The sequence below is a fragment of the Rana temporaria genome, chromosome 8 (assembly GCF_905171775.1).
Source record: "Rana temporaria chromosome 8, aRanTem1.1, whole genome shotgun sequence".
In the NCBI taxonomy this organism is placed as follows: domain Eukaryota; kingdom Metazoa; phylum Chordata; class Amphibia; order Anura; family Ranidae; genus Rana; species Rana temporaria.
The window spans coordinates 88,889,617-88,904,463 of record NC_053496.1 but is presented as its reverse complement, the minus strand read 5'-3'; the positions used below and the strand labels follow the sequence as shown (position 1 = coordinate 88,904,463).

At 41.6% G+C, this 14,847-nt stretch overlaps 1 protein-coding gene across 1 annotated transcript in view; it reads left to right on the top strand.

Moving 5' to 3' along the window:
• Positions 1-12,785, top strand: part of SLC25A16 (solute carrier family 25 member 16) — a 39,774-nt gene extending 26,989 nt beyond the window's left edge. Inside the window, exons 7-10 of the mRNA XM_040362176.1 lie at positions 1,147-1,213; positions 4,210-4,372; positions 9,054-9,122; positions 12,257-12,785. Coding sequence (XP_040218110.1) covers positions 1,147-1,213; positions 4,210-4,372; positions 9,054-9,122; positions 12,257-12,431 — 474 coding nt within the window. The 3' untranslated portion in view covers positions 12,432-12,785. The remainder of the gene's footprint in view (positions 1-1,146; positions 1,214-4,209; positions 4,373-9,053; positions 9,123-12,256) is intronic.
• Positions 12,786-14,847: the final 2,062 nt, after the last annotated feature.

Here is a 14,847-nt window from a genome sequence, read left to right as displayed (position 1 = left end):
GAAGGTTCTTCTCCAAGATTTTACAATACATGGCCCCGTCCATTGGCCCCTCAATGTGGCAAAGTCAGTCTGTACCTTTTTAGCAGAGAAACAGCCCAAAAGCACAATGTTTCTCCCCCCTGTGCTTGACTGTATGGATGGTGTTCCTGGGGGTAATAGTCGGCATATTTCTTCCTCCAAACACAGTGAGTCGAGTTAATGCCAAAGAGCTCAATTTTGGTCTCATCTGACCACAGCACTTTCTCCCAATCCTTCTCTGAATCATTAAGACGTTCATTGGCAAACTTCAGATGGGCCTGTACATGTGCCTTCTTGAGGACTCTGTAGGATTTCAATCAGTGGCGGCGTATTGTGTTAACAATGGTTTGTTTGGTGACTGTGGTCCCAACTGCCTTGAGATCATTCACAATGTAGTTCTGGGCCGAACCCTCACTTTTCTCATGATCATTCTTACCCCTTGCACGGAGCTCCAGACCGAGGGCGATTTGATGGTTATTTTGTATTTTCTTTCCATTTGTGAATAATTTCTCCAACAGTTGTCTCCTTCTCTCCAAGCTTCTTGCTGATGGTCTTGTAGCCCACTTCAGCCTTGTCTAGGTCTACAATCTTGTCCCTGATGTCCTTTGTCAGCTCGTTGGTCTTGCCCATGAGTTGTCATTAGGAGTACATTCTTAATTTGACAGGACAAATTGTAGCCAGTTTGTGGGAGCCAGAATATTATTGGTTGGTAGGGGATCAAATACTTATTTTACTCACTGAACTGCAACTCAATTCATTACATTTGTATCATGTTTTTTTTTTTTCTGGATTCTCTGTTGATATTCTGTCTTTATCATTTACTATACACCTATGATAACAATTACAGACCCTTCATTTCTTTTGTAAGTGTGCAAACTTACAAAATCTGCAGGGGATTAAATATTCATTTTCCCCACTGTACATGTATGCACCTAGTTTTGACTATCCATCTTCCAGGGACCATGAGTGTTTGTGGAGTTTGTATCAGTTTCAGAGCATTAAAGTGCTTGTGGAAGAAAATAGGCATTCATAAACAATATTATTATGTAACTGTAAAAAAAAAAAAAACGCTGTGCGCGCATCCGAAGCACTAAAATGGTTTATCTTCTGTTTTTATTTAACTACTAGGAGGGAGGATTCCGTGGATATTACAGAGGCCTTGTTCCCACTGTTATAGGAATGGCACCTTATGCAGGTAAGTTACCTGGATCCTCCAATCCATTACTCAAGTGAGGCTAAACAAGACTATGTAGCATTAGGCCTCATGTACGCTGCTGCTGCTGGTAAACAGATGTTTAGGAGCAGTTGTGTTTTTTTTTTTTTTTTTTTTTTTTTAGATGCCCCTGAACTCTCTGTTATCAGTACATGTACACAGGGTCGTTTAGAGTTGTTTCTAGGCAGTTGAGTTTAGGCTTCAGTTGCTTGCAATGGCGGCGCCTGCACCAGAAACCAATGGACAAATCGGTTTGGGGTGCTTACATTGCGGGGTCCCTGGACAGGTAAGTGTGGTGGATGGTGTCTGTGTGTTTTTTTTTTTTTTTTTTCTTTCTAACCTTTTAAATATTTTATTATAATTCCTTTTTTTTTTTTATCAGCCCTGTTTGGCGGGCTTTTGTGACCAGACCCCTGACATCTCTCCTTTTCAGACCGGGAAAGAGACTGAGGACACAGATTGCCCAGTCCCTTTCTCAGCAACCTCCTGCTAAGTCTCCTGTTCATTCATAAACTGAAGCATCGTAAACAGTTTACAAAGATTTACCGGCTCCTTCCTCCGCTCTCCATCCCGACAGATCTAGGGCGGGGGTGACCAGAGGAGGAGCCGGAGAGAGCGAGGACTATACGTGGGAGCCGGAGAGAGCGAGGACTATACGTGGGAGCCGGAGAGAGCGAGGACTATACGTGGGAGCCGGAGAGAGCGAGGACTATACGTGGGAGCCGGAGAGAGCGAGGACTATACGTGGGAGCCGGAGAGAGCGAGGACTATACGTGGGAGCTGGAGTGTGACCCGGAGAGCCAGGAGATGAGGACACAGGGGAAGGTCAGTGCGGTGATCCACAGTGGAGTGGTGGGGGGGGAGGTACAAGCACTGATCTCCCTGTGTGGTTTTCAATAAAGCATTTGACAGCTGCTGAAGGGAGAGGAGGCGAAGCTGCTGTCAGATGCTTTATTGAAACCTACACAGGGAGATTGGTGCTTGTACCTCCCCCCACCACTCCACTGTGGATCACCTGTGAGGCTGCCTGCCCTCCCTGCTACGCTGAGCATGCCTGATCCGATGCAACAGGTATCGAATCAAGCATCGGAGCGTTTGCACGAGTACAATACTCGTGCAAATGCTTGGTATCCGCACCGATACTAGTATCGGTGCAACCCTATTTATAACCTTGCTGAGCGATAACTAGAAACAAAGTATCTTTTAGTTATTTTAGATCAAATGGATGAACTTCGGTCTGTAAATGAGGTCTGTTTAGCCACTTAAAGACTAGGGCTCAGTTCACACTGGTGCGATGCGGAAACCCTGCGAATCCAGTGCGGATTCCTGCATCGCACCTGAATCGCCAGTGGTTTACACTGCCCTATGCAAACCGCTGGGAGTGTCAATACAAAGTAGGACACCCCCATATTGGTTCGCAGATCGCAGTGCGTACTGTGAATTCGGACACTAATCTGATTTCATGGGTTTGGACACCCATGCATTCCGATTTCAGTGTGGACACAAATAATAGGGTCCTGCACAAGTTTAGTCTGAATGCGATGCAAATTCAGCCATACAGTTTGTATGGCTGAATTCACATTGCACAGACATTGCATGTGTTCTGCACAGCAGTGCGATCCCTTTTTCTGACACTTGTTGCTTACAAGTTAAAATCTGTATTTTATCAAGTTACTTGGAACCTCCAAAATTTTTTAAAAAATTATATATTTTTAGCAAAGACCCTAGAGAATAAAATGGCGGTTGTTGTAATATTATGTCGCACTGCATTTGCGCAGCAATCTTTCAAATGCACTTCAATGAATAAAAAAAAACGAAACGGTAAAGTTAGCCCAATTTTTTATTTTTTTTTGTATAATGTGAAAGATGTTACACCAGGAATCGTGATCTTTATTTTAAGCAAAAAATTGTGATTCTCATTTTAGCCAGAATCGTGCAGCTTTAGTATAATGTATGGCCAGCTTTAGAAGCGATCTTTATTTTTTGTATATTTCGGTTATTGCTTCTATCTTTGGAATATGTACTATTGTATGTCGGATTGTCTCGATACGATACCGAGCATTTGCCCGAGTACTTGTAATCAGTGCGGTGGGGGAGTTACAAGCATCGATCACCCTGTATAGATTGCAAATTCCTTCCCCTGCGGCTTTCAGCTGCTTTAGTGAAATCAGCGGTGAACGGTACTTGTAACTCTCTCACACACTATCACCGCTGACTGTCCCCTTATCCTTCACCAGCCCCCTTCGTTCTGCTGGCGTCTCCCTCCGTGCTGCTGTCTCCCTCCGTGACCCCCTCTGTGCTCTCCTCCTGCATCCCCTCGATCTGTCAGGATGGGGAGCGTAGCTCTTTACTTTTCCGAATGTACATTCATATAACTGAAACATCGTAAACTGTGTTTACAATGTTTCAGTTTATGAATGGAGAGGAGTCGCTGCCTTCTCTCCATTCATTTTCAGTGCAGCTGAGGCTGCTGAGAAAGGGACTGGGGAATCCCTAGTCCCTTTCCCTGTCTCAAAGGGGAGATGTCAGGGGTCTGTTAAGACCCCTGGTATCTCATCAAAGCCCCCCAACAGTGATGATAAAATAAAATAAAAGAATTGCAATAAATAATAAAAAAATAATAATTGTAAAAAATAAAATAATAAACACACCGACGCTGTCCACCCCCCACCTCCCCCTTAATTTTTTTTTTAAAAAAATAGTAAAAAAAAAAATATATTGACACATGTGCCACTGTCGCATGAGATTAAAAAAAAGTATTGGTAATCGGTATCGGCAAGTACTTGAAAAAAAGTATCGGTACTTGTACTCGGTCTTAACGTTGTATCGAGACAACCCTAATTGTATAATTAACTTCTAAATCTATTTGAGATGGGAAATCACAATTTGTGCTTTTGAATTTTATAATCTGCTCATCTCTAAACAGAAGTGTGTTTTTATAAATTGTCAATTTAACAATTGTTTCCTTCCTTTCACAGGTTTCTCATTTTTCACTTTTGAGACCTTAAAAACTGCCGGACTCAAACATGCCCCAGAACTGTTGGGGAAACCATCCTTCGACAATCCAGATGTCATGGTACTAAAGACACCTGTCAGCTTATGCTGTGGTGGGATTGCTGGAGCCATTTCACAGACTATCTCGTACGTAGACTCTTGCACATGATGAGTATAAAATCTGTAAATATAATTGATTCTTAAACCCGATCTTAAAACAGTTAAGCTAGAATGGAAAACAAAAAGACACCCCCCCCAGGGGAAAACAAAAGGAATGTATCCTCCCGGAGATAAAGATGCCAAATGTGGGCCGTGCCGCATAAAAAGGGGTTTATTGATACAAAAATGTAGCAATCGCATAAATTCAGACACTTGGACACCCATCACCAACACCCAATATTAAAATAGTTGGATAACGTTATCTAAATAGACACTGACTACATACGAGATGCCAACCTGCTTTCTGCTTATGACATGGCTCCACAGTGTCCCTGACCTTTATGAATGCTATACCATGATAGCCCTCTCATACTGGACTCATACTGTTTCATTGAGTTGTGATAATCAGGTCACGATATCATTCATTGGTCAGCCACAGCACACAGCTTATGTAACAATTATTGAATTTCTCTGATATATGTCCTGCTTGGATTTGATCAGCTCAGAGGCTGATCATCCAACCATATGCTGGGTAGTCGGCTGGACAAATTCCAGCTGATTTTTCCAGTCTGAGTAACTTTGCATGCATGCATCCTGTATGTAGTTGGCGTCTATTTAGATAACTTTATATAACTATGTTTTAATTTTTATATTGGGTGTTGGTGATGGGTGTCCAAGTGTCTGAATTTATGTGATTGCTAAATTGTTGTATCAATAAACCCCTTTTTATGCGGCACGGCCCACATTTGGCATCTTTATCTCCGGGAGGATACATTCCTTTTGTTTTCCCCCCGGGTGTCTTTTTGTATTGCATTGTAATCTGCCAATGGACACCGCACCTTAACTGGTGAGTCCGCAACTAACGGGTTGCTGTGACAGGAAGAACATCCTGCACAGTTAATTAAAATAGTGAGCATAGGACCTGCTCCTCTCTTTAAGCTAGAATGGAAAGCAGGGAAGACATGATTGCATCCCTGCAGGGAGACGCTGTGGCGTCTCCCCGCAGGGATGTAGTCCCAAGGGAGGGGGCAAGCACGCTGACTAACCCCCAGCCAGAACGTTACTGACGAGAAACAGGAAGTGAGAAATTCAGACAAAGGGAAAAAAAACATTTAGAAGGGAAATCAAAGGAAAAGGTAAGTGAACCAACAATGCACAAAAATTAACCTTTACAACCCCTTTAAGCATTTTTTAGTGAGTGGTGCTGGTAATACTACAGCACATAAAAGCATTTTTGATTATTGTGCACTTCTTCTATCCATCAAAAAAACAATTTTAGGGAAAGACTTTTTTTTATTTTTTATTTTTTTTATGGAAAGCAGCATATACGGTCCAGTAATATATTAGTGTTCAGACAGCCGTAAGAGCATGGCAGGAAATGGCATCTCTCTGGTTCCACGATTCCTTGTTTCAGCCACTAGATGGTGTTGTGCATATAGAAAATATACAGCCGTGGCCAAAAGTTTTGAGAATGACACAAATAATAATTTTCACAAAGTCTGCTGCCTCAGTGTTTTTATGATGGCAATTTGCATATACTGCAGAATGTTATGAAGAGTGATCAGATAAATTGCAAAGCCCTCTTTGCCAAGAAAATGAACTGTACCGTAAAACACATTTCCACTGCATTTGTGAAGAAGTCTTCAGGGCACCCACGAAAGTCCAGCAAGCACCAGAACCTTCTCCTACAGTTAATTCAGCTGCGGGATCGGGGCACCACCAGTGCAGAGCTTGCTCAGGAATGGCAGCAGGCAGGTGTCAGTGCATCTGCAATCACAGTGAGGCAAAGACTTTTAGAGGATGGCCTGGTGTCAAGAAGGGCAGCAAAGAAGCCACTTCTCGCCAGGAAAAACATTAGGGACTGACTGATATTAACCACTTCAGCCCCGGAAGGATCTATCCCCTTAATGGCCAGGCCATTTTTGCAATACGGCACTGCATTACTTTAACCGAAAATTGCGCGGACGTGCAACGCTGTCCCCAAATGAAATTGAATATGCTTTTTTTTTTTATTTTATTTTTTTTCAACAAAGAGGTTTCTTCTGGTGGTATTTGATCACCTCTGCGGTTTTTATTTTTTGTGCTATAAACAAAAAAGTGCAAAATTTTTGAAAAAAACAATATTTTTTATTTTGTTATAAAATAAATCCAATACATTTAACAAAAAAAAAAAATTTCATCAGTTGAGACCAATATGTATTGTTCTACATATTTTTGGTTAAAAAATCCCAATAAGCCTATATTGTTTGGTTCGCGCAAAAGTTATAGCGTTTACAAAATAGGGGAAAGATTTAGAGACTTTTTTTTTACAGGTACGTCGTTTTGTGCAATGGAGCCACCCTGCCACATTATAAATGCGGTGGGTTTATATGCGGTGGGCAGTCTTTTTAAGTGGTTAAAGTAATTTTCTGTTCTAAATTCCCATTACAATTGTTTGGGGCATCTGGGGAAAAAAAACTTGTCCCGAGAAAAAGATAAGGTGAGCGCTACCATCAGTCCCGTGTGGTGCCCACAATAAAGCATTCTGAGACCATTCATGTGTGGGGTTTCTTCTCAGCCAAGGGAGTAAGCTCACTCCCAATTTTGCCTTCGAACACAGCTATGAATAAAGAATGGTACAAAAACATCCTCCGTGAGCAACTTCTTCCAACCATCCAAAAACAGTTCAGTGAGGAACAATGCCTTTTCCAGCATGATGGAGCACATTGCCATAAGGCAAAAGTGATAACTAAGAGGCTTGGGGAACAAAACATTTTTGAGTCAATGGCCAGGAAACTCGCCAGACCTTAATACCATTGAGAACTTGTGGTCAGTCCTCAAAAAGCGGGTAAACAAAAAAAAAAAAGCCCCCCCACAAATTCTGACAAACTTCAAGCATTCATTTTGCAAGAATGGCTGCCATCAGTCAGGATGTGGCCCAGAAGTTGATTGACAGCATGCCAGTGAGAATTGCAGCGGTCTTGGAAAAAGAATGCTCAATCCTTCTTCAAATATTGACTCTTTGCATAAACGTAATGTAATTGTCAGGAAAAGCCTTTGACCCTAATGCAGTGTTTCTCAACTCCAGTCCTCAAGGCGCCCCAACAGGTCATGTTTTCAGGCTTTTTATTATTTTTCACAGGTGATTTGATCAGTTTCACTGCCTTAGTAATTACCACAGCCATTTAATCTGAGTGAAAACATGACCTGTTGGGGAACCTAGAGGACTGGAGTTGAGAAACCCTGCCCTAATGAAATGCTTGCACTTATACTTCAGTATACTATAGTAACATCTGACAAAAAGATCTAAATACACTGAAGCAGCAGACTTTGTAAAAATTAATATTTGTGTCATTCTCAAAACCTTTGGCCACGGCTGTATAATCTGAAGCAGCAATAGGAAAACATACATTATATGGCCAAAACTTTGTGGACACACAATCATTACACATATTTATGTGGCCAATACTATGTGAATACCCCCTTTTAAATTATTGAGTTTAAAGTGATTGTAAACTATCACCTTTGTAAAACAACCCATTCAGTTTACAATAGAAATGAAAGGCAAAACATTTGTGTATATATTTAAAAAAAAAATAATTACAAATGTATTTTTTTACATGCAAAGGAAGCAATACGAAGAGAACAAAGCACTTTTTCATACAAGTACATGGTACAGCCCACAAATATCAGGAATCTGAAATGTTGGGGTAACAAACACTTTAAGTATTGTCCAGTGAAGCTTATTGGTAATACTAAAGCACATAAAGGCATTTTAGACTATTATACAACTCTAAACATGGTAAAAATGATCAACAATTTTTTAGGGAAAGCCTTTTCTTTTCTAGGAATACTGTGCAGAAAATCGGGTCTATAATGATATGATTTGAAGAGTTTGGTGTAAAGGAACTTGAGTCGTCCGCTGGATGAAAAGACTCAAACTTAACCCTATTTACCTTTTTGAGATTGGATTGCTGGTTGGGAGCCAGGTCTTTCATTCAGCATCAGTACCTGACTTTACAAATGCTGTTTTGGCTAAATGGCCACAAATTCCAACAGACACGTTCCAAAATCTTGTGGAAAACCTGCCTAGAAGATTTGAGGCTGTAAGTCACAAAAGCCAAGGGGAGGCCACAAGCTTACATAGTTGTCACAGTAAGGTGTCTACAAACACACATTCACATAACGTCCTTTCTTCATCTTCCCTCAGGGAAGCTATGACTTACAATGTCAACAGCCAATTTCTTCTTTGACTGTCTGTACACTAGCTATGAATAAGCACTGAGATACAGTGCGCAACGCGTCAGCTTTTGTTCTGATTCTTTTGGCCGTGGCATGTAATTTTGTGACCAATTTTTATTAAAAAGGAACTTTTTTGGAGTGCGGCTGTCCCAGCCTTTTTTTCTTCGAGTTTGCATTTTGATTGCATCGCCTGCACCCTTGGTTTGGATCCTAGGAGATTGGCTCTCTGGTTTTCTTGAGCGGTTATCTTTTCTTTCAGCCAATTCTTCTGGTTGTCTAGTTTGCTGAGCTGATATGCAGTTTTTTTCCACCATAATGTGTTTGCGCATATTTACATAATGGTCATGCCCTTTTTTTGTTTTTCAGCTGATTTTAGAGTTCTGCTATAAGGATTTGCAGTGTAGTAACAAATCACATAATAGTAATTTTACCTTTTTTCCACCTTTAGTTACCCTCTGGATGTCACACGGCGGCGGATGCAGTTGTCTGCAATCTTGCCAGATTCTGAGAAGTGCCGGTATGTTAAACACTAAACACTTTTTATTTCAACATACAGTAGGTTAATGTTTAAAAAATGTGTTTCTGTTCATAGATTTAATAAGAGACTATAGAAGTGTGTCAAAGTCTGTTTCTTGTCAAAAATAGGTAAAAAATGCGCAACCAAAATAAACAAACAAAGTGTAAAAAATATATATGCAGATAAATAAATGTAAATAACATTTAGTGAATCCCACAGATAAAAGGTGCAGGTGGTATTAAACAAAAATAGTGTCCACTGCAGCTGATGTTGATTAGGTGTAATCACAAGGAAAAACTTCATCCAACAATATCATCCAAAAGATTTTCAGCCGTTGATAAACATTCAGACAGAGATGCCGCTTACCAGATCCGATGGACCTCTATTATGGAGGTCTTATGGGCTCATTAAACCAGGGGTCACTCACACAGGGATCCTCGTTGGCTAGGCACTGGTGTAGTAGCGTATCTGTCTTCCTTCAGGCTTCCCGGAGCTTTGATAGATCCTAATGCAGGTAGTCTTAGCTTCCAGTGGAATGGCGTGGTGTGCAGGTATGTTAGAGGAAGAGCAAAAAAAGCTTCATGGTGCAGTATGATTTGAGTAATCAAAAACCCCTTTATTGACAAAGCAGGTTTACTGACATCAGGTAAAAGCTTATTCAGCAGAACAGTTTAAAAAAAACAGATAAAAACTTCCAGCAGCGGCTCCGGCCGATCAGCTGGGGCGTGGTGACGTCCGGTATTATTTCTCCGCCCGACGCTGCGTTTCTCCTCACAGGGCATCAACAGGGATAGGAGGCAAAGTCTGTTTCCTAAATGGCAAATTCAGAATGGTGTTTTTATAGTAAGCTTTGCGAAACATGGAAAATTACTGTATAGCATTATAGCTGCTGTTTATTACGGTACCAAATGCCCCTCGCAAACATAGAGAGGTGCATTCTGGGCAGAAACATATAAGGTCAAGTGATCTGGCAGGTTAAAACACAGAATGAGCATGGCAGGAAAAGAGAGAGGAGAGACCAGACAAAAGTAGAATGTAACATTGCAAAGGAGGGGAGAGAGAGTAACACTGAGCAGAGGGGGTGGTAATGGATGCTGTCCCAGGATTCAATGCCTAAAGCTGATGTCCATGTTTTAATATCTTTGAATAGTTTGTTTGGACCAAGCTGGTGCAAGTGAACTATTTGCTTCACTGAGTACTGCAGTGTCTCAAAGCACTGTATGTACTGCATGTAACTTCAGCTATATACAGTAAACAGTACTGGGTACCGGCTGTGAGACTGAGACTTCCCCTTGCAAACACCAGACCAAAACAGTCTGGCGGAACTCCTCTTTAAGCCTGGTACACAGTAGCAGCTCAGGAGGAGCCGATGTACTAACTATCTGATGTTGGTACAGAGATCTCCCCGCTGAGCTATTGTGTTATGACAGGGAGACTTCCCCCCACACACTGATCAGCAGACCTTTTTTGGTTATGCTCCTTTGACAGAAGACGGACGTTCTCTTGTTCCTGATAGTGGGGGATTGGGTTATGGGACATTGTAGTACAAGCACAATATTCCCAATGCATGCATTCCTGGAACTGTAAATGTAAATGGGTACTGCAGCACTACCAGTTGATAAACAAGGACACTCAAAGCGAGAAATCTGTCACCAGTACACCAAGAATCTGCAGAACGGGTCCAGTGCTTTATTTGGCGAACACATCATAGTTACAAAAGAAATGCTTTGAAGCCTCACAGGACCCTTTCGTCAGACATGTGACATCACATGCCTAATGATGGTATCCCGCAAGGCTCCAAAAGCTTTTGTAACTATGATGTGGTTGAGGCCAAAGCTTTATTCAGCATTCTGGAGATCCTTGGTGTACTGGTGACATATTTCTAACATAGGACACTGTGCAGACACATTGGGGTTGAGTTATTTAAACTGGAGAGTGCAAGATCTGGTGCAGCTGTGCATGTTAGCCAATTGGCTTCTAAGTTCAGCTTGTTCAATTAAAGGGGTTGTACAGGTACAATTTTTTATTTTTTTTTTTTAGCTTCCTTTACCTTAGTGCAGTCCTCCTTCACTTACCTCATCCTGCGATTTTTTTTTTTGCTTTTTAAATGTTTTTATTTCTTCTGAGAAATCCTCACTTCCTGTTCTTCTGTCTGTAACTCCACACAGTAATGCAAGGCTTTCTCCCTGGTGTGGAGTGTAGTGCTCGCCCCCTCCATTGGACTACAGGAGAGTGAGGACGCTCTCTACATTGCAGATAGAGAAAGGAGCTGTGTGTTAGTGGGCATCCTGACTCTCCTGTAGTCCAAGGGAGGGAGCGAGCACGACACTCCACACCAGAGAGAAAGCCTTGCATTACTGTGTGTAGTTACAGACGGAAGAACAGGAAGTGAGGATTTCTCAGAAGAAATAAGGACATTTAAAAGCAAAATCGAAGGATGAGGTAAGTGAAGGAGGACTGCACTAAGGTAAAGGAAGCTATTTAGGGAAAAAAAATTGTATTTTTACAACCCCTTTTAAGCTTTAAGAAAGAAACCTGGAAGCTGATGGGTTTCTATGCACAACTGCACCAGATTTCGCACCCTCCTGTTTTACTAAATTAACCCCAATGTGTGCCTATATTCCATTATCTGTTCAGCCTGAGGCAAGATGCAGGGGGCGTGTTGAAGAGACAGGCTGTGATTGGTCAGGGGGTGTGGTGGCTGAACAAACTATCTCATACAGCAGGGATATGTAATTAGCGGACCTCCAGCTGTTGCAAAACTACAAGTCCCATCATGCCTCAGCCTCTGTGTGTCATGTTTGTGGCTGTCAGAGTCTTGCAATGCCTCATGGGACTTGTAGTTCTGCAACAGCTGGAGGTCCGCTAATTGCATATCACTGTCATACAGGAATGCTGTGTATCTGCACAGTGTCCTGTACCTCAGAATGGTCAGTCAAAGGATGAAAACTGACCAGGCTAACAATGCTGCTGTACTTTGTGTGGTCAGTGAAGAAAGGTGGCTGGCGGGATAAATCAAGTACTTCAGAAAGATGAATTGCATAAAAATGATAGAGACCATTTATAAATTACACATATCAAAAAAATATTCGGGTTGGCATACACTTTAATGTATTTTCTTTTCCCCCTAACAGAACCATGTATCAAACCCTGAAATATGTCTGCACAGAGCATGGCATAAGGAAAGGACTGTACCGAGGTCTCTCTCTGAACTACATCCGCTGCATTCCTTCTCAAGCTGTGGCATTTACAACATATGAGTTTATGAGGCAGATTCTGCACTTAAATGAATCTCCACCTCCAAAGTAGGAAGATTACAGCATCAGAAGCCTTGCACAACAAAATCATTTTATAATCGGATATTTGCAGAAGAGCGATCACCTGTTTAGAGTTCCTGAATCTCGTTCTTACAGTTTATGCTACAATAAAGAGTTAAATGAATACATTTTATTAGGTACATGGTGGCAGTATCAAGTAAATGCCTCTCTTTGTAATATATGAGTTTTTTTTAAAAAGAGTGATTTTTTTATAAAGACCTCTAATTTATATTTATGGATCATTGTAATTTAATAACACACTTCTAGCTCTGACTGAATAGAAAATTCCAGCTGGATGACTTTGTAAAATGTATATAAAATAATATAAATATACAAATGATTTAGAAATTGTGAACTGGCCTTTGTTTAGCAGTTATCCATGTTTTTGCTGGAGTAACTTAAAATTGTATTTTTTTTTTTTTTTTTTTTCTTGTGCAGTTTTGGATTTCTTTATTACAATTTTTAGATTTTTTTTTTTTTTTTTTTTTAATGGAGAAATAATATGTAATAAATTATGCTTTGTAATGCAAAAGCCAGAAGACAATTTATAAATAAAGCTGCAATATCTTATTTGTAAAAGACGTGTTTCACACAAGATCTTAAAGCTGAACTTTAAAGTGGAGGTTCACCCGAAAAGTTAATTTTTAACCTTTTGATGCTCATTTTGTCTAGGGGAATCGGGTAGTTTTTTTAAAATCGAAGCTGTACTTACCGTTTTAGAGAGCGATCTTCTCCGCCGCTTCCTGGTATGGGCGGAGGAACTGGGCGTTCCTATTTGATTGACAGGCATCCGACGGTCGCATCTATTGCGTCACGATTTTCCGAAAGTAGCCGAACGTCGGTGCGCAGGCGCCGTATAGAGCCGCACGGATGTTGGGCTTCTTTCGGCTACTCGTGACGCGATGTATGCGACCGTCGGAAGCCTGTCGGAAGACTGTCAATCAAATAGGAACGCCCAGTCCCGAAGACCATTCCCGGAAGCGGTGGAGAAGATCGCTCTCTAAAACGGTAAGTACGGCTTCGATTTAAAAAAAAAAACTACCCGATTCCCCTTCACAAAATGAGCATCAATCTAAGGTTAAACATTTTTTTTCGGGTGAACTCCCGCTTTAAGGCTAACAGATTAATACACAAATGAAATACAAATCCTTTGAAAGGTAAAACTGCTCTTATATGGATTTCTGTCCATCCAGTCTTCAGAATTACACAGCTGCTGCTACTCTATACAGTCCTGTCTACAGGGCCGCCATCAGAGTGGTACAGGCATTACACCTGTAAGGGGCCGGCTGGCCCCCCCCTCCCTTTTTTTTCTTTCTTTTGCATTGTAAGGGGCCCAATGGTCATCAGCAGCCCCCCCCCCCACCCCCCCATTAGTTATCTGCTCCAGGGGGGCCCTGCCTACAGCTGTGTAGGGGGCCCCAAAATTTGTGATGGCTGCCCTGCCTGTCTAGCAGGAAAGAAGATATAATTTTTTTTTTTCTGCTGCATGCTAATAAATGTTATAGGTCTTCTCTCTACCTCATGACTGGACAGTAATAGGAGAAGCAGCAGACTGATGAGCTCTATACTCTATATTGGGTGCTTCTCCCTTCCCCAGTCTAGGATCTGCTATATAAGGGATTGCAAAAATTGGGTGCTTTTAAAGAATATATCAATGAATACAGAGCTGCATTTATTCTGAACTTTAGGCAAATAAAAAAGACACAAATAATGCATCTTGGTAATCATAATGTAATATATCAATCTCTTGCTGCCCCTGACCGGCAGGGCTGGAGTGTGAGTGAAAGAAGCAGCACAAGGAGCCAGTCAGTTCATGTAATGACAAGACGCATGCTAGAAGGAAGAGAACATAAAGTGAGCGAGAAATGAGCTCATCACTGTTTTGCTTCTCTTTTTTTTACTGTCCAGTCACAGGATGGTCCAGGGTGACCTGGGCTCAGAAAAAGTGGTTTGCATGATGCTGGCCATCAGATTTAAGTAATACTCATTTCAGGCTAGTGGTCATCAACCCTGTCCTCAGGGCCCACTAACAGGCCAGGTTTGCAAGATAGCTGAAATACATCACAGGTGATATCATTTGCTGCTCAGTGATTGCAGTATTCTAGTCTGCATCTCCCCAAGGTAATACATAAAACCTGGTCTGTTAGTGGGCCCTGAGGACAGGGTTGACGACCACTGATTTAGGCTAAGCCTAACTAGGCTTAAATGTCCCCTCCCCCCTCATAATACCTATGCTGACCAACTTTTGTATGAAAGCTGTATATAGTTACCTGTTTTCAGCCCACTCCATTAAAACCACATGATCCAGCTCCCCTGTGTCAGCCAGTGGCAGCTGCAGGGGAAAGTAGGGACAGTCGACAATGGATGGGCATTCCTAGTCCGTCAAATGCTCCACTTCCCTGCAGCTG